At 33.2% G+C, this 21,551-nt stretch overlaps 1 protein-coding gene across 1 annotated transcript; it reads right to left on the bottom strand.

Moving 5' to 3' along the window:
• Positions 1-1,196: 1,196 nt before the first annotated feature.
• Positions 1,197-1,931, bottom strand: LOC113752187. The gene has a single exon (XM_027296319.1). It carries the CDS (start codon positions 1,929-1,931, stop codon positions 1,197-1,199), a length of 735 nt encoding a protein of 244 aa, XP_027152120.1.
• Positions 1,932-21,551: the final 19,620 nt, after the last annotated feature.

Here is a 21,551-nt window from a genome sequence, read left to right as displayed (position 1 = left end):
GGTTGAATGGTTCAATTGAATTTCGTTCAAGGCTCGGGATACATAGTGGATAGTATGGGCTGTTTTTTCTACTCTTTGATCCAGCACCGCGCCTACTGCATAATCGCTGGCGTCGCACATGATCTCGAATGGTAGGTTTCAGTCAGGAGGTTGGATAATAGGTGACGAGATTAATAAATCTTTCAACCTATCAAACGCCCCCTTACATGCTTCATCGAATATGAAGGGCATCTCTTTTTGTAAAAGTTGGAACAATGGTGCTTCAATTTTCAAGAAATCTTTAATAAACCTTCGATAGACACCTGCATGACCCAAGAAAGAATGCACTTCCCGCACACTCACGGAGTAAGGTAAAGTAAATATAACATCTATTTTTGCCTTATCAAACTCAATACCTCTAGACGACACTACATGACCCAAAACTATCCCATATTCGACCATAAAGTGATATTTTTTTCAATTAAGTATGAGATTAGTTTCTATATACCTAACTAAGATTAATTTCAGATTATCTCAACAGTTATCAAAATTTTCACCGTACATACTGAAATCGTCCATGAAAACCTCAATAATCTTCTCAACATACTCTGAAAAAATGCTTACCATACATCTTTGAAAAATAGCAGGCGCATTACACAACCCAAACGGCTTTCGTCTGTATGCAAACGTTCTAAACGGACACGTGAATGTAGTCTTCTCCTGGTTCTCAGGGGCGATAACAATTTGAAAATAACCTGAAAAGCTATGCAAAAAATAATAGTAAGTTCGACATGCTAATCGCTCTACCATCTGATCAATGAAAGGAGGGAAAAATTATCCTTTTTCGTGACGGCGTTCAATTTCCTATAATCGATACATTGCCACCACCCGGTGGCTTTTCGAATTGGCGCGATCTCACCCTCTTGATTTGATTCTACTGTCACCTCTGTCTTCTTTAGGACCACTTGTATTGGATTCACCCATGGACTATCTGATATTGTGAATATGATCCCTACATCCAGCAGCTTTAGAATATCTTTCTTTACGACCTTCATCATGAGAGGATTCAGTCTCCTTTGAACTTGTTGCACTGGTTTAGCGCTTTCCTCGAGTCGAATCCGATGCATACATACCGCGGGGCTAATTCCCTTAATATCAGCGATGGTCCATCCTATCGCCTGCTTATATTCCCTAAGAATTCGAATCAGTTTGTCTTCTTAAACCTTTGATAAACTCGCGAAGATGATCACTGGGAGTGTTTCCCCTTCACCCAAGTATGCATATTTCAGGTGTTTCGGCAGGGGATTCAATTCCAAGATAGGTGCCTGCACCACAGATGGAAGTAATTTTTGGTGAGATTCAGGTATGAAAATAGGAGCGAGACCATAGCTTGTTTTCGTGGTTGGCAACGACTGCAACGTTCCAATCACACATTTGAGATTTTCACTCAACTCTACCCCAGAGGTCGTCTCTGACTCAAAGTGCCTGATCAAGGCGACTTCTAACTCATCCCTACCTTCAATTTCAAAAACCTCCTGTACCGCAGGGTCAATAGCATTTGAATTTACAGAGAAAATAGAGCTGACATTTGAATTTGAAGGATATTTCATGGTTTCAAAGATGTTAAAATGAACAATCTCACAATCAAATTCCATGGACAGGGTGCCCTTATTAACATCAAATTTGGTTCGAGTTGTACTCAAGAAGGGTCTACCTAACAGCAAGGGTGATGGTTCGTGGGAGTGTTCATCATCCATGTCAAGCACATAAAAATCAGTTGGGAAAACTAATTCATTAATTTTTATCAAAACATCTTCAACCAACCCATCAGGGTATGCATTGGTTCGGTCAGCTAGTTGGAATATTATCCCAGTCTTCTTTAAAGAGCCTAAGTTCAAAGAAACATATATGAATTTTGACATGACATTAATCGAGTCTCCTAAGTCTAACATGGCCTTTTCAATCAGCGTGTTACCTATCCAACAGGGAATAGTAACATATCTGGATCCCCGCATTTTGGTGGAAACTTTCGTTGTAGAATTGCTGACACATACTCTCTCACTACCACTCTCTCATCTCCTTTCAACCACCTTCGATTGACACACAAGTGCCTTAAAAACTTTGCATATTTGGGTACTTGTTTGATCGCATCCAGCAGGAGGATGTTGATCTCCACATTGCGAAAGATTTCCAGGATCTCTTTCTCCTTGTCCTGCTTCCTTGGTTTCTCCAACCTACTAGGAAAAGGAGGTGAATTAGTCTTAACTGTAATAACTGCGTCCAGGAGTACCTTTGGAGCTTTGTTGTCTCTGCCCTCCTCTTCCAGCTCTTTCTCATTCGTTCCTCGTCCTTGTCCTTAGAAATCATAAGTTCGGGTTCTTGAACTTCCTTGCCATTCCTCAAGGTCATTGCGCTTATATTCTTTGGATTCAATTCAGGTTGAGATGGCAACTTCTCTTGAACTTGGGACTCCAAACGGTTGATCGTTATGGCCATTTGATTCATCTGATTCTGTATAGATTGCATCTGGCTCATTTGATTCTTTATGTTCTGTAGTTCGGAGTCATCTTTTGTTGATGTTGTGCGGTAGTAGCCATCGGTTGTTTCATCATCTCCTCCAAAGATGGGCTAGACCTCGGTGGAGAAGGTGGCGGTCGAGGTTGGTACTACTGTTGATACCCTTGTTGTCTATTCGGCACAAAGTTATACTACCTATTTCCTTCATAACTGAGGTTGGGATGATTTCTCCAACCAGGATTGTAGGTACTTGAATATGAGTCGTATTACTTTCTCAGTGCGGACACGTGGCTAACCATGTTCACTTGTTCTGCATTTCCTTCTTGAACCAGCGGATACATCTCCATAGAATGACCCAGGGCAATACATACCCCACATACTTTGGTTTGTGGGACATTTTCCACAGCCAGTTGTCGCACGAAGGACGTCAACTCAGAGAGTTGTTATTGGATGGAGGATGTTTCTGCCTCGTTCACCCTCCGCGTCGGGGCATTATCTCCTGAATTGAATTGTTGTAAATTCTCAGCCATCCCTTCAATCAACTCCCAAGCTTCTCGAGGAGTCTTGTTTACCAACGCTCCTCCACTCGCAGCATCGATTATGTTTCTGTCCCTGAAGAGTAACCCCTCATAGAAATATTGGATGAGCAATTACTCACTTATCTGATGTTGAGGGCATTTGATGCACAACTTTTTGAACCTCTTCAGTACTCATAAGGAGACTCGCTTGAGTGTTACTTGATTCCACATATCTCTTTCCTTATGCTAGCAGCCTGAGAAGCAGGGAAGTATTTTTCTAAAAAATTTTTTGCAATTGCTCCCAGGTGGTGATACTACCTGGAGGGAGGTAGTATTACCAATCCTTCGCCGCGTCCTTGAGCAAAAAGGGGAATGCTCTTATTTTAATCTGTTTTTCAGTAATTCCAGGGGGCTTCATACTCGTGCAGACCACATCGAATTTTTGCAAGTGCTTGTGCGGCTCCTCACCTGGTAAACCGTGAAAAAATGGTAGAAAATGAATTAGGCCAGATTTTAACTCAAAAAATATGCTATTATTTAAATGCGAAAAAGTAATGCATAAGGGTTGCTGATTTAAATCAGGAGCAGCCAACTCCCTTAGTATTCATGCATTCGCCATGGTGCTTTCCTCTTGGTCTGGATCACTCGAATTATCACCCCGCAAATTCGTCGACTCAACCTCTGGATCAAGTTTCTAAGGTGCAACACTGATTGCTTCTCTCTGAGCTGTCTGGTTTCTTTCCTAGTTCGGCACGCGGTCTTCTCTACTTCAGGGTCGAAAATCAATTTGCCTGTATGAGAAGAACGAGGCATAAATTAGAAAAATATCAAAAAATTAGAACAAAATATGAATTTAAAAAAAATAAATAATTAACGCCAGTCCCTGGCAATAGCGCCAAAAATTGTCAGGTGCCGAACCTGTGCAATAATAATAATAAAACCTAACCACCGCCAAAAGCAGTCAATAATTAATTCTAGGTACTGGAATAGGGATTCTAGATATGCAATGGATTACTTGATTCATATTCCCGAAGAGTTTGTTTAATCCAATATACCAGAATTAATTAGCTGACAAACTTTACTAACAACTGGACAGTGGCAAACAGGATCGTCTCCTCAGGGACTGGGGCTATTTGTCTCTTTGAAGTTCCAATTGGCAATGAGGGATTTTTGTCGAAATAAGAATAAGAGCAATTAAACAATTCAACCAAAAACAAACAATTAACTAAAACAACTGTAGACAGGAATTAAATCAATAAAAGGTAAACTCTAGCCAAAGATGCAACATCTCAGACACAGTCTGCTCATCCGATCATTGATGCAAGGGAGGTTCACTCAATTTATTAATAGGTTAGTTATAATCGCCGACGAGCTCTGACGACCAATTTTTCCTTAATTTATTGATAACCAAGGTACGACCATTGCTTATCCCTAACCAGAAAATACTCCTAGGTACGACCGTAGGAATTAATTTTCCAATTGTATTAAGAACTAAAAAAACTTAACCCCGATCAATAACACGCTACGAGGATTATTTAAATCAGATTGCACGTTCCCCTAGTGTGTAAAAATGCTAGTTGCCACTGATATTAATCAATTAAATAATTACAGATTTAATTGACTAATTTGGCAGGAGATTAATAAGTCACACCGAACATCGGGCCCTTGACATCCAATTAACAAAATAATCCTATGAAAATTCAAGTAGACAACGTGCAAATATTAACAAATTAAAGAACGCATGAAAACTAATTCATCTCACAAATATTCGGGACTGCGTCGTCACGTTGATCCTTAGCTAAATGAAAAGCTTAGCCACGCCGCATAAGAAAATCTCTACGCAATTTAATTGAATTCCAAGGCGTCATGTTTTTCACTAAATAATCAAGAAGTAAAAAATGTTTCTCCAGTCAAGAATAGTGTCGAACAAAAGGAACGCATGAAAAAGCCAGAACGAAAAACTGTCCTATCTCCAAACAATGACCCCCATTTTCTTCCTATGTGGTCCCCCCGAAATAAGGAAAGAAAGAGTACCAAAAAGGGTTCCAGCACTACCGAAGTTCTCTTCTATTTCGTTTCCTATTACTAGTAGACTAACTAGTACAAGTCAATTGCTGATCAGCAAAAAGGAAATGAAGTCCGTTTTGTAGCACCATGTGGGCCAGGTTTGTAGATTATTTGAAGCCTCCCACGCGTGGAGCCTTTTCCTCAAGATGGTCTTTCCTTTTTTTTGGTACTTTTCTGTTCCACTTCCTAAAATTGAGTCCAAATACCAAATATAAGTATATGTTAACTATTAAAACAATATTTGGTAAGGACAAATGGGAAAATAACAATAAAATTACTAATAATTAACACCCTATCAATCCTCTTCCAGGAAGCTTGTAGATGTGGCTGCAGCCCCCAACATGTGGAGAGGCGCAATTGGGAAGCATGGAACTTTGTAACATTGCTGAAGTCGTGAAAAGGTTGAATGCTCAAGACAATCTGATGCATTCAAAATGATGGCCACAGAATAGCGTATATTGATTGAAGAAGCGAAGATATCCATAACCCGTTCGGGTATTTCATTAGTAATTGGATGGGGTAAATCCTTAAACCTCAAAGGATGGAGCTCCGGTACAGGTTCCTACAGCCTAGGCTCTGTGAATCGCAGTATTTCAATTTTTTGCGGCCAAAAGTTCAGATAATGACTAACTTATAGTTTAAAGGACTCAAATCTTTCATGTAAAGATTTCCTTTTTTATTTTCATGAGATAAGAAACCAATAGTTTGCTATTTACCTAGTAAAGGAATACAATTTTCTGCTTTAAGTTGACAGATGTAGCAAAAAGCTAGCATGTAAGCAGCCATATCAAGCCTTAAAATAATGTCGGGAATTTTTAGATGGGTAGCGACCATGGTTCAAAATCACGGTCGCGGTTGCGGTCGCGGCTTGTACCGTTCCACATCGATCTCGGCATATCGGTCGCGGTCTAGGCGAGACGCGAATTTTTGAAATATTTAATATTCTAAAAACTGTAAAAAAATATGATAAACAAAAATAATTAATAATTTAGTAAAAATAATAAAAATTCGAGTTGACTTGGGATGACTCGGAGTGATTCGGTGTGACTCGGCCGTTTCAACCTTTCACGGTGACGTTTCGGCGAATTGATTATTTCGGTATCGTTTCGTCACGGTATCGTATCGGTGAAGGCCGAGACGGTGACGACTCGGCTGAGTCGTCTCAATCTCGGCCGAGTCTTCGAACCATGATAGCGATCGAATCAACAAAGAACAAGTGGGAATCATATATTATACAAGAAACCTGGTAACCCTGCAGCTTCTTCTGATCTTCCATGAGTTGAATCATGTACTCCTCCAGAGGCACTTTGCAATTGCTGTTGATAGCTGAAAGGAGATTTGGCATATTCATCATCGAGCCGTTATAGTCAGATAAATTGTCTGACAAGGGGTGAAAGATGAATTCGGGATGGTTTAGAGGATTGGGAGGTCTGAATTCAGAGTGTGCAACTGCGATGGAGAACCCTTTAGAGTAAAGAATACTCCCAAGCTGAAGCATTGGAGTCATGTGCCCGTGTAGAGGCAATGGAGCTAACACTACCGTATGTTTTTGAGTTTTGCTTTGTTCCATGTCTCTCTCCACAAATTCTACAAAACTGATGAAATAATAAAGTTCAATCTCTTGACTTTACCTCGAGGCCTGGAACTTAACAGGTATTAGGGCAACTTGGGGAGTCAGATTGAGTAAGATTGGTTTGGAAGGCATGGGGGTATGGCAGCATATTGGTTCATGGATCAAGAATCCATTTATGGTAGCAACACTTGGACCGTTCCTATTGGAGGAAGCGATATGAGGCTCGTCATTAATGCAAGGTATAATTTCAAAAACCTCCCTTAAGGTTTCTGATTATTTCACTGGCCTCCATTTAGCTTTCAAAAATTATACTAAACTCCGTCGAAATTTATTATCTTGTAACATCTAAATTCAACTAGCAATTAAAAAGTAATATTAGAAGAAAGAAAATAATATGATTCCACCATTGCCTCTCATCTACTATATTATTGAGTTAATCTAATACTAATTTACACATTAAAGAAAAACACTAGAATTTGCTATTTATGATCAAGGATCAAATCACATACATCATTAAAAAAATAGTATATTATTTTATATATTTCACTTAATGTAAGATCCAAATTACTGTTTTTAGTGACAGACCCTTTATCAAACATGATGACAACAAATAATAAAAAAAATCTACAACCAAAACATTATATAGAGTGAACTTTAATACTATAAAAATCTCAACAACTAATATTAATATGTTAACAAGGATATTTATGATATTAAAGTTTGTGACGTGTGCAGGATATACATATATAATTAGCTCATTCACAATTAAGTTTTACATTTATAATTTCTAAATACCCCACACGTGATTTTTTGCATGTAAACAAGTCGTTTATTGAGCATAGGTGTATTAGGTGTCGATCCCACAAAGAAAATTTTTAATTACCGGTGGTTTTCGAGCTCCTTTATTATTTAGACTATCACAAGTATAAGAAATTAACTCTACACTATAAAGTAATAAAAATACAATAGAAAACTTCTAGAGGTATGGAATTCCTTACCATTCTTGCAAATGACATTACCGATTAAGTGAATGCTATTATCTTGGCTAGTTATGGCATAATTTCCTAATGTATGTAAAACCTATTCTCATAATGAATCAACTATACTTGTAATTAAGCCATATCTACTCTCGTGGTTATGAAATTAACTACAAGTTCATTTTTTCTATGAAATTACATGAAATAAGTCACTAAACCCACATAGGTGCACCTCTACTCTCGTGAGTGTACTCCCTAGATTTATCACTTTTTTAAACTAGTGTTAAACTCCAATTCTCATTACAAACCTAACACCTTTAGATAATCACAACTAATGGCCGGTTGATCATGATTAGAAAAGCAAAAGTAATAAATAATTTGCTCAAAATAATATCACCAAATAACCAAATAAACACCACTAACAAAATATAGCAAGTTCATCCATAATTCTAGGCATAAACTTTAACTAAACATGAAAAACAAGATTCAGACTTGTATTATAGTTAAACATGAACTTAAATACAAAAGAGAAAGTGATAGCAGAGAAGTCACCCTTGTCACATGAGCTCTAACTCTCCATCTTTGCTCTTCAAATCTTCATCCAAATCTAACTACAAATACAAGTAGGAAAAACTAAACTAACTATACTATAATATTCTAACTAATGAACTAAGAAAATTCCAGTGAAGACTGCATTTTTGGTGAGTCTCCCTAGCCTTCCAAAGTTGTGAAAATGTCCTCCAAAGGTTGCTATTTATAGAGGAATTCTATGCAAAAGACAAAGTGTTAAATCATGTTAAGATTTCTCTTGAGCCCATAAAATGCTAGATTTGAATTGTAAAGCTTCTTTTGCAGCTGCCTTGGGTTGTTTCTACCGATATTCTTGCAGGAAAATAGGTGAAAAAGCTTGTGTGAAAAAACACAAGTTGCAGAGCAAGTTGCAGCCAAAATTAAGGAATACGCGACTTCAAGTCACGTGTTCAAGAGTTGCGTTTTCATTTTTGTGAATTTGGCACAGATTCAACTGCTATTTTCTTGATAATGGAGACCGAACTAGCTCTTATGCAAAACATGAAAGTAGTAGCCCTTTAAGTTGGCTTTCCAATGCCTCAAGAATCATTCCATTTGGAACTCTGTGGACCAAAAAATGACCAAAATACCCTCAACTGGTCAGAACTCTGTTTCAACTTTCGACAACAGAGTTGCACTTCTATATTTCGATTTTTTGACTATGAAATGGACTTAACTGGACTTTGATGTCTTCATACCAAATGTAGATCTGTCTCTTAGCTTCAAAATGATTCAAGAATCACTTCAATCCGATCATTGTAGCTCAAGATATTGCCGAAATACCACAATGTGTGAAAGCTGCAAAACTTTTCTTCTTTTGTTCTTGATAGTATTTCCTCTCTTGCACTTCATGTCTTCTTTAAACTATTTGAAATCATCAATATTCATCCAAGTATGTTCTCAATTCACTCCTTTGATGATTGAATCATTAAACCTACAAAATATGAAGTTTTCACCATTAAAATCCATAAAAATGCAATTTTTACACTTAAATCACAAAATGCATATTTTCACTAGAATCCTAGTTAATTAGCTATAAAAGTAGATAAAACACACCAAAACTAGTTAATAAAATACACTAAAAAAACGTAAAATATACACTTATCAGTTTGCTCTCTATAATGTTTCAATTGCAATTTTTTTTTTATTATTTGTTATTAATCATATTTGACAATGGGTATGTAACAAAAAAGTGTAATTTCAATCTTGCTTTAAGTGAAAAATATAGAATAATATACTATTTTTTAATGTTATATGTGTTTTGATCTCTAATGATAGATAGTAAATTTTAGTATTTTTCTTTAATGTGTGGGTTGGTATTAAATTAAGTAAATAATGTAGTAGATGAGGGTCAATAGTGAAATCATGTTATGTTCTCCCTCCTAATAGCACCTTTTAATTACTGGTTGGGTCTAAATGTTATAAAATAATTAATTTCAAGAAATATTAGTATAATTTTTTAAATTTAGAGTGAGACCAGTGAAATAGTTAGAAACCTCAAGGGAGGTTTCTGAAATTATCCCTTAATGCAAGGCACATATGTTCGAATTGGAAATGGAAGCCCAAAGCCCATGAATAATGTGTATATGAACGAAACGTGTCTAGCAAGAGGAAAAAGTGAATAAAAAATGTATGCGTACTGGGGGATTAGTGTGACAAATACCAGGGACTAACGTATTGCGGGTACCGGTTAGTAACATGAAAAGGACTTCTGTGCAATTTGGTAAGGACGGCCTCGCAATTATAAAAAGGGTGTGAAAGTTGGACAGAATAGCAGATGAAAAATGTAATTACACTTGAATTGTTAATGAAAACGGAAACAAAACATAAGGCGTCGGCAAACAATTGCTAAGAAAGAAAAATAACCAGTTGGAATAATAAGACAAACACGCACGTATAAATGTATACATATATGTATGTGTACATACTTTGTTTATATCCCTATATGTGTGTGGAAAATGAAAAGTTATTCGGGTGGCTATTGAATTTTTTGAATAGTTAAAATTTGATCATTCAATTATTAATAATAAATTTTTACCCACTGAATTACTAAAAATGTAAATTTTGAATCATTTCGTCTAATTTCATTATTAACTCTGTCAAATCTAAGGTGGCGTTTGGTAAGAGAGTTTTGGAAATGAGAATTGAAATAAATCCCATAATTGTTGTTTGGATTACTACTATCGGAATCGAGATTTTGGAATCATATCTAAAAATTTAGAATTCCTCAATTCCCTAGTAACTTGGAGGGTTTTGGACAAAACCCAAGTCTGATTCCCATTTAGAAATTAGGTCCGTCCTGCCACCCATTAAAAAATTAATATATAATTATATACATATATATAATTATGTATATAATATATATTATAATTGTAATTATATATTTTATTATAATATTAGTATAATTATATAATATATTTATAATTATTATATGCACATATATAATATATTATATAAATATATATTATAATTATTTAATTAAATATAATTATATTTATAAAATATATATTATAAATCTATTAATATTATATATTATAATATATTTAATTAAATATAATTATATTTATAAAATATATATTATAAATCTATTAATATTATATAATAATATATTTATAAATATATATTATATGTGCATATAATTATAATATATACGTCTATATAATGACAATATATTATATAGTTACAATTATATTTATTATTATAAATATAATAATATATAATAAAAATTATATTTAATATATAATATACTTTATAATTATATAATACATTAGTATAATGTTCTTGTCTTGTAGATCAGATTCAGGTTTGTTGGTTGTGACGAGAATGTTGTGAATAATATTTCTGTCTCCAACGATTAGGTGTTCTTCCCACCACTTTTGGAATTGCCCAATGGATCCCATGAATAGGATATGAGCAGTCAGCTGATTGCAGCCCTTGTGATGTTTGATTAAACATAGTTGTGGTTGGTCTGGTTGTGCTTGCCACCTGTTGAGATATTATAAGAATGCTGTAGCTGAATACTCCATCCATGCTCCATTCATGAATGCTATCTGTATTGTGTAAATGTTTGAGGGTATTGGATCTTGTTTTGAAAATATCAAAATGAGTTGTCTGAGAATAGTATGCACTTGGGATGTTTTGTAAGAAAGGATTTGAAGGAAACTACAAGAACAGATCTATCCTTTGAAAAAGATTAACTATACATGACGACCATATTTTCATTATAATAAAGATAGTAATAAAGCTACAAGAATAGATCTAAATCCGTTGAGAAAGATTAACTATGCATGACGACCATATTTTTTTTGAAAATATAGTCATGATGCATAGTTAATCTTGTTCAAAAGATTTAGATCTATTCTTGTAGCTTTATTACTATCTTTATTATAATGGAAACATGAAAAAGGAATAGCCAAAATAGAACAATCTTTCTCTACCCCTATATCCAAACAAGGGTCAAATAACCAAGATTCTGCAAGTGTTAGTCAAACAGCTTGCACAATAAGTCAATAACTAAAGAAGAACCTCAAGAATCTCTGACCCTAAACAAATTACATCAACCCTCTTCTTCACAAAACCAGATTACCAATTGGAAAAACCCACAAAAACTATACTATTCCAAAGCCACATATCCAGACATCCTTCTTGAAGAAAAACCCAATGGATAAGGTTCAAACAATTATTAAAGAAGATACTATTAAAATTCCTTCTCAAACGCTTACCAAGCTTATGACTTTTAGAGATCAACAAACAAAAATTATTTCTTCTAAAAAAGAAAATCAACAAGTTGAAACCCAGTCAAATAAAAATATAATTCAGAATTCTTTACAATTATCTAATATTATAAATTTATTAATATTATATAATAGTATATTTATATTATATATGTATATTTATAAATGTATATTATATGTGCATATCATTATAATATATACATGTATATAATATTAATAAATTATATAATTATAATTTTGTTTATTATTATAAATATAATAATATATAATAATAATTATATTTAATATATACCATACATTATAATTATATAAAATATTAGTATAATTAATATTTATATGTATTATATAATTATAATTATATATTTATATTATAACATTTGTATAATTATATTTAAGTATATATATAATATTTAATTTAATTAGTTACAAACTTATAATAATGATATTATTAGTTATATGTATTATATAATGTATATCAATCTATGTAATATAATTGATATTATTAATTATACTAATAATTATACATGTTTACAAATATAAATCATTAATTAGTTATACTAAATTTACTAATACATTTATACTAATATATTTAATTAGTGAAAATTTCTTATATTCCATTTACAAAGAGCCAACGAACCAAACATCAACTATAGTAATGATATACATTCTTGGTAATGAACCAAACAGATGTATTGGAATGATTGACTCCATTCTAAATCCAAGATGAATGATTCCAAATCCGAATCCGATTCCAACATGCGAACCAAACGAGACCTAAGGATTCATACAATTTATGAGACATACTATTAATAATTAGATCCGACAAAGTCAATGATGAAATTAGATAAAATTATTTAAATTTATACTTTTAATAGTTCAATGATAAAAAATATTATATTAATAAGCGCTTACTTCTTTATTAGATCGCCATTTTTGGGATGTCATCTGGGTCCCGCATATTTCCTTGTTTGGAGCATAGTGGATACGTCTACAGTGGGAAGTGATTTCAATGTTTTGGCGTATTTGCTTCTAAGACCCTTCTTCGCCAACTTCATCTTTCTTTATGATATGGCTTCCACTATCCGAATTCAAAATTCGCGCTGCCACGCCTCTTCGCCTCCCCACCACAGATCCAAAGAGGTAATTCTGGAGACTAAGCCGTCCATTTATTGCTTGGACACGCGCACTCTCCCTACCATAAAGCGATCCCATGGATCAATGAGGCTGGCTACATCTACCAGCTATATGCAATGATTGTTTCCCCTGCGCTTGTACTGTTGTTATTTTCCTAGCCACCGTATAATATATTATACTCATAAAATTTATCTATGCACACTTATTCTATGTGTAAATACAACTTGGTCCCTAAGTGTACACTAAATTTTGGAAGAAATACAACAATTGCATTCAATTGCACAAAAAAAAACCACTAGGCCTTGGTCTATCATGGTAACTCAAGTTCTTTTTGGGATGTTGGTCAAGATTTGAACTCTATCAACATCATTTTCATCAAGAAGTAGTAGCAACAAGCAAACACACCACAGGAATAGCAGAGTTCGAACTCTATTAACATCACTTTCATCAAGGAGTAGCAGCTGCAACAAGCAGGCACACCACAGGAATAGCAGTAGGAGGCGGCCCCCCTATCTCCACCGTCCCCTTCTTCGAATGATTTACTCTAGTTAACAAGACTACCCCTGAGTTGAAAAGGAGAATGATTTCATTTGTGTATGTAGTCTTGTAATTATTGCCATGCTATTCAATTTTTGGATGGGGTTTATTATTACTTTACCCCCCTTTATACTTACTATCAGTTTATCCCATAACATTATCTTTTAATCAATTTATCTCCAAAACTAACTGTCAAAGCACGCAGTGTTGCACAATTTAGATAAAATGACATATGTAACCCAAAATAATAGTTGATGATAAAAATGCTCATTTTGTTCCAAAATTGCACAAGGCAGGCAAAAAAAGCCATGTTACATAGGAAAATAAAAGAGGGAAGAAAAAGGAAAAAGAAAGAGTTATCAATTAGAAGGGTTCCCTCTTTGAACTGAAATTCATGTTTCTTTCTCTACTGACGAAGAAAACTTTACAGTGTTCAAAAACCTAGATTTTTTTTATGCTTTCATCTTTGCCCTTTGATGATCAAAGGGTGAAGTGATCAACAAATTCAAAGAAAGATATATTTTTTGTCAAAAAAAAGAAAGATCTCATTGAAGAAAGACATGGTAGGAATTGATAATTGCTGGTACGAAAGAAAGATTAAAAAAAAAGATACATCTCAGAATACCCAAAATGCTCTCTCCTTTTTAAGAGAATCCATGAATATTTAAGTTATTTTTTGCTTTAATGTGGTCCAAATTGGATTATTTTGTACAGTGGTCCCATATATTTCGCTTTAGGGGTTTTATGTCTAGGGTTAATAATTTCTTAGAGATACGGAATTTTAATGGATTTGTGTATCCACCCTATGAAGTTCCATATGTTCCATGTAAAAATCCAAGGTTTATATATTTTTTGCTTGTAATAGTGATAATACTAATTTTATATGTGTTATGCAAAGTTTATAGGTCGCTAAGTTGACTGATGAGAAGGTTTTATATCCTTCCTCCGTCCCAATTATTTAGTCATATTTGGATAATCCAACTTTTTAAGAATAGTGATTTGATTGTGATGTTTGTACTGCTTTTTTCAATTTTACTCCTACAAATTCAAATTTTAAATTTGAATGGTAACATGCATATGATTAGAAAGAATGGTTATATTGGAAAAAAAGACTAAAAGGTGTTTTGACATTTTCACCATGATAAATGTTTTGAAACATTCAAAAATGGAAAGTATGACATTTTCAATAAAATGGAGGGAATAGTTTTCTGTGTTTCAATAGAGTAAGAGAAGGGAACAAGATAAAGGAAGGGAAAGGTTATTTCAGGTTTTTAATTGTTAAGGCTAGTTTGAAGAAGTATGTAATATGTCTTCTACATGTTGATCCTTTCAATGTGCTAAAATGATTTAGTTGTTCCAAGGTAGTAATCTTTCAGGTTTTTGATGGCTAATGTTGGTAGAGACGCTAACAATTAGATGTATGCACTCGCTATGGCACTAGTAGAGTCTGCATTCGAAGGTAGCTAGAGCTAGTTCCTTGACCTATTGACTAATCGTATTGGATTACCACGTGAAAGGGGTTGGGTTTTCATCTCTGATAGACAAAAGGCTAGTCCACTATTATTTTGGTTTAGTTGATAACTTTTTTTCCCATTTATTTTACACATGGTGCTGATTATATATTTTGTTTTTACAGGGATTGATTGAGACAATCGAGAACAGATTTCCTAGAATTGAGCATAAATATTGTGTCACGCATATGCACGCCAATTTTAAGCTATGATTCAAAGATAAACAATTAAGGAACACCATGTGAGCTGCTGTTCCAGCAACCCCATGGGCAAGACACACTTTTTCCGGTTGAACCAATTGTGATCTTCTAACCAACAACACATGCAAGAGCTTCAATAAGGAGGCAAGGCAAGAACCTATTTTGGTCATGTTTGAGAATATTAGTAAGCAAATTATGTGTAGCTATCATGAGAAATGACAACAGATTAAAAGGTCAAGTCCAAAATCTGCCCAAGAATAGTTGAGAAAATAGAGAACCACAAGACTAGGTGCCATTTTTTGAAAGTTGGGAATCAGGAAGTGGGGCATGGGAATGAGCAAATGAAAAACATTTTTTTAGCCTACCCATATCCTTTCTCTTGTCAAGTTTATTCCCCTTCCAATTACTCCGCGGCCCCAGCGGATGCTTTGAGTGCGCCTTGTTTCTAGAAACCAAACCATAGTGGAGACGGACGCATTTAACTCACCTAAATAGTGCTATCAATAAAAGCCTATTTCTTTATGAGGCAAATCCACGAGCCAGCGATACGTGCGTTCAATATCCAAAAGAAGACTCCATCAATTAACAATTCACAACTAGCGAGGCTGCAGCAAGTGATGAGAAGAAGTAGAAGAAGCACAAGAAGTCTGTTGAGACCTAAAAGATCTACATCGGACATCGGAATCTTCCGCAATGTCATGGGAATCATAGACAGCTTCATTAATGATATTTTCGAGAAGTTGGCTCATGAAGATTCCAGGCTGGCTAGGTACAAGAAGAATCCGATTATTAATTCCCCGGAGATTCAGACAGCTATGACGCTTGTACTTTCTAGTGAGATTTTCCAGCATGCCGTTTCGAAAAGGACCAGGGCTGCGACCTTGAGTTTTCACAGAATTAGGGTTAGGGCTTTGATATTTCAACTAAAGATCTACGGGCTGCAGAGGTGGGCCACACGTTACGTAGCTCCGATTCATCATTGGCCACTGTTGTTGAGGTGGATTTATGAGCATCTGTGATGTGACTGAAATTTTTTAGACTTTCGAATTCCACTAAAGCGACTAGTACTATTCTTCCTCGCAAATCGATTATGGGGCTTTCGTGGAAATCTACAATTATTAAATCTCAATACTGTGGAGACGAATTTGTGATGGGATTTCCGTCTCCCTTAATCAGACGTAATTAGACTGCATGGTAAAAAAGAGAGGATTCTAGGAATTCAGTGATATTTTTTGCTAAGAAAAAAGTATAATGACAAAAACACGTAAATGTTAATAGTTTAGTGACTTTTTTTCAAATTTGTTCTATGGGAAATTGCTAAACCCACTAAGAGTTTATGGTTTCTATTAATGAAGGCAGATGCACATGTAAGGTTCCATTTGGTTCGCACCTTAGAGTCGGATTCAAATTTGGGATCATTTATCCTAAATTTAGAATGGAGTCAGTCATTCCATCTGTTTAGTTCAGTACCAGGAATGTATATCATTACTATAATTGATATTTGGTTCGTTGGCTCTTTTGAAATGGAATATAAGAAAATTTCACTAGTTAAATGTATTAGTATAAATGTATTAGTAAATTTAGTATAACTAATTAATAATTTCTATTAGTAAACATCTATAATTATTAGTATAATTGATAATATCAATTATATTACATATACTAATATACATTATATAATACATATAACTAATAATATCATTATTTTAAGTTTGTAACTAATTAAATTAAATATTATATATAATTAAATATAATTATACAAATATTATAATATAAATATAAATATATAATTATAATTATATAATATATATAAATATTAATTATACTAATATATTATATAATTATAATGCATGTTATATATTAAATATAATTATTAGATATTATTATATTTATAATAATAAATATAAATATAATTATATAATATATTATTATTATATACGCATATATATTATAATTATATGTACATATGCTAGACATTTATAAATATATTTATAAATAATATAAATATATAAATATATAATATTAATAAATATATATTATATATTATATAAATATAATTATATTTAATTAAATATGTATATTTATATTTATATTTATTATCATAAATACATTTATAATAATTATAAATATATTATAATTAAATATTATATTTATAATAAATATTCTATATAATTATAAATATTATTATAATATAATATATTTATAATAATAAATATAAATATAATTATATAATATATTATTATTATATACACATATATATTATAATTATATGTACATATGCTAGACATTTATAAATATATTTATAAATAATATAAATATATAAATATATAATATTAATAAATATATATTATATATTATATAAATATAATTATATTTAATTAAATATGTATATTTATATTTATATTTATTATCATAAATACATTTATAATAATTATAAATATATTATAATTAAATATTATATTTATAATAAATATTCTATATAATTATATATATGTATATAACTATATATTAATTTTTTTAAACAGGTAACAGGACGGGGCACGTTTCTAAACAGGAATCAGACTTGGGTTTTGTCCAAAACCTTCCAGGTTACTAGGGAGTTGGAGAACTCCAAATTTTTAGATATGATTTCAAAATTCTAGTTCCAATAATAGTAATCCTAACAACAATTATAGAATTTATTCTAATTCTCCATTCCGAAACCGTCTTACCAAGCGCTGCCTAATGAGTGGGAAACGACAGTCATGCCTGTGTTACATGATTATGTAGCAATTATGAATGGAGATGGTAAGCCAGCTGACTTTGATCATGATTGGTACACAGTTGACAAATATAAGGGGGCTATATGGTCCTCATTATACCAGTTTCAGATGAAAGCAAATGGGTGAAATCAAATATTGACTCAGTGGCACCCTTCTTAAAGTGTCGTCACATGCTGCTTCAAAGTCCAACGTACCAGTTGGCATGTTTCTGATAGTCAACAATTTGATGATAATGTTTTGTTCTTTTCTTTCTGGATTGATTGATGATATTTTGTTATTAATTTTGGTGGATTCCAAACAATGACGGATAGAAATTTTTGGCCCAAGTAGACAATGATTATAATATATGTATATATGTAACAGTTAGCTCAACTTGATATTGTGAATTCAAGCTATGTTGATATACATGATTAGTACAATGACTAATACACTCAAGGTTGATACAAAATTTTTTTTGGTTGATGTGGTGGCAGCATCTTATATACGTTAATTTTATTGTAACCAAGACAACAATGGTGATTAATTTTCTCCATTGTCTCTTAACATATGACATTTCAAAATTTTTTCTAATAGTTTGCAAAAAGGTTTACCAATTTGGAAAAAAATAAAAAAAAATAGTGTCTAGTATAAGAAGTTCCAAATGATTTTTTTGACACTTACAAACAAGTTTAGATAGGTCTAGAAAATTTTCATATTATAAACTTGTAGTTAGAGAAGTCAAGAAATTAAGAGAAGAAATAAGAAATAAAGAAAATAAGAATTAAAAAATTAAGGGAGTTGTGAATGATTTAAGAAAAAAGAATAAAAAAAGGTTTAATATCGTTTCAAGAGAAAAGGAATTTTAAAAAATATCAAGACAAATGTTATGAGCAAAAAAGAGAAGAAAGAAACAAGGTTTCAGGGTATGTTCGTCCTAAAAATTAGCAATGATACCAAAACAAAAGTCATATGGCCAACTTTTTAGTCAATTTGCTGAGTTGGCTAACAGAAAAGAAAAGGGTAAACTAACTAAAAGATAACATTAAAGAATAAATTAATAGTTGCTATAAAAGCTGGGGATAAAGTGATAATAACTCCTTTTCGATGCTTTGATTAGTATATTAATCATCACGTGCTTAACAAAAGTGCTTTTATGCTATGTTTTCAGAACCGGACCGGATAGCGACTCGGCCGAGATCAGGGGTCAGGGGTCAATGGGTTCGACCGGGGGTCGATAGGGGTCGAACCGGATGACGTCATTAATAAAAATTATTTAAAAATTAAAATATTATATATAATATATAATAATATATTGATATTAATAAAGGTATATTCATATATATTTGATGTTTCAAATATATTTAACAAGAAAATACAAAGAAATTAGAACAATCAAGTAGCAATTTATATTATTTAATAAATATTAACAAGTTTAGAATTAAAATTATGAATTTAATTGAAAAATAACATCAAATTTTAGGACAATATTTATAAAGTATCAAATATTTGAGGTATATCAATAAGTTTTAACAATTTAGGGGGTCAAAACATAATATTAAAAAGTTTGAATTTTTTTTTTTAAAAAAGCACTGTTGAACCGGAAAAACCGGTTTTTACCCGGTCAAACCCGGTTTTTGACCTGGTTTTAAATTTCCGGTTTTTTAATATGACTCGGACCGGCTACCTGGCCGGTTCCCGGTTCGACCGGTTCGACCGGCCGGTCCGGTCCGAGTTTCAAAACAGAGCTTTTATGAAGTGTTATTTGTTGTCACTCAAACAAAAGTGCTTAACTTGAATTTTGGCTAGTCTTGTCTAAAGCAATTATTTCGTGAGTCATGTGCTTGGCGACGGTTTTGGCGGATGAGGCTGTTTCTTGGCTTTGATTAGTATATTAATCACCATGTGGAATCTTGGCTTGAATTGTCATTAACAACGACCATTGGCTGGCAATTGGTATTTGTTGTCACTCAAACAAAAGTGCTTAACTTGAATTTGGACTGGTTTTGTCTAAAGCAATCATTTCGTGAGTCATGTGGTTGGCGACGGTTTAGCCGGATGAGGGGCTCCTGCAGTTGCTCGGCGTGCAACCGCATGGTGCAATGAAAGATCAGATTTGGTTGACCATATCTCAACCTTTCGATTCAAAAGTAGTAAAAAAATAAATATATTTTAAAATTTTGAATTAAACAATTCAGATCTGACCGAATTCAGGACAAAAATATCGACTCCTCTTTTGGCATACTGGTTGAGAAGTAGTAGAATTTTAGGAATGTCAGTGGCCTTTCTTATACTTATTTCGGACAAGAGAAAGGGACGGTTCGCCCTGGTTATAGTTACAAATTTTGAAAATATGTGGCTCAGATCACAGCACTCTGAAGTAATTGACATGTACAATATAACATTAACTGATTCTAATATGACTATTGCAAAACTGTACAAATGGTTTGCGATCAATTACGACTTGTTCAAAAAGTGCTACATTATTTACAAACAATTGCACCGGCAACTATTTGTGTCCCTCTCCCTTTTATCTTTGTTGGAAGTTTCCGTGCCCTTGGTGCCTACAATTAATATATTTTGATTTTTTTCTAAAGATGCAGTTTCTTGAAGATTGCAGCTAGCAAACTTATGAAGAAAGTTTGATTCTTTTATTAAAGTAAAAATTGATATCGGCCTCAATTGCTTCCCCACTCCATGGCTGCAGCGGTGAAGCTAGGATTCAGAGGTTAGGAGGCCAAAGATTTGGCTAAGTGTACATGTTAATAAGGATGACAAAAGAATAATTTTAAACGTCAGTGATGTTAACTAAGAAATCTTTCAAATTCTCTTTTCCTTTGGTGATTTCGATAGGATAAATATAAAAGTTTTGTTTATGTTAGGGGCAATGTAGAGAATGAACAAAATTGATCAAAAAGATTTTTTTTTTGGGCGGAGGGGTGTGGGAAGAGATGGGGGCAATGTAAAAAGGGAGTTTTAGAAAATTTGAGGGGTGAAAATGATAAACAATCTTTATTTGATCACTTTCAATATGTATAGATCTAATCCACATTGGGAGAAACTCAATGTTTTAACCAGGTCCGTCTAAACACTATTATTCTTTGTTAAAACGAGGGAAAAAAAATATCATTATTAGAGAGACATGAAACTTGGAGCCTCAGTATTTTTCAAAAAGGAATGAAGTTTGTGAATATTTTAGTTGATTGTTGACAATTGGAGTGAGATAGAATGAGGGAAATGAAAACTGGATCCTCGAGTCCAAGAGATCTTTTAGAATTCATAAAATAAAGATATTTGTAAAGCTTCAAAAAAAAAATGTTTGATTGGGCTTTTGGATTTGTATTTTGACAAATCTCAACTAACCATTTGAGGTATTTCAATTCATGTTCCAGCCCCCGACCCTAACGTGCAGGTAATAGTTTTTGGTCCTCTCGCACGACGCGTGAAGATACGTAGGTTGGTCGATAAATTTTTGTGAGATAATACTAACTTCTTT

Source organism: Coffea eugenioides, chromosome 11 (assembly GCF_003713205.1).
Source record: "Coffea eugenioides isolate CCC68of chromosome 11, Ceug_1.0, whole genome shotgun sequence".
NCBI lineage: Eukaryota > Viridiplantae > Streptophyta > Magnoliopsida > Gentianales > Rubiaceae > Coffea > Coffea eugenioides.
The sequence above is the reverse complement of the archived record's forward strand: the minus strand, read 5'-3'. Positions and strand labels throughout refer to the sequence as shown.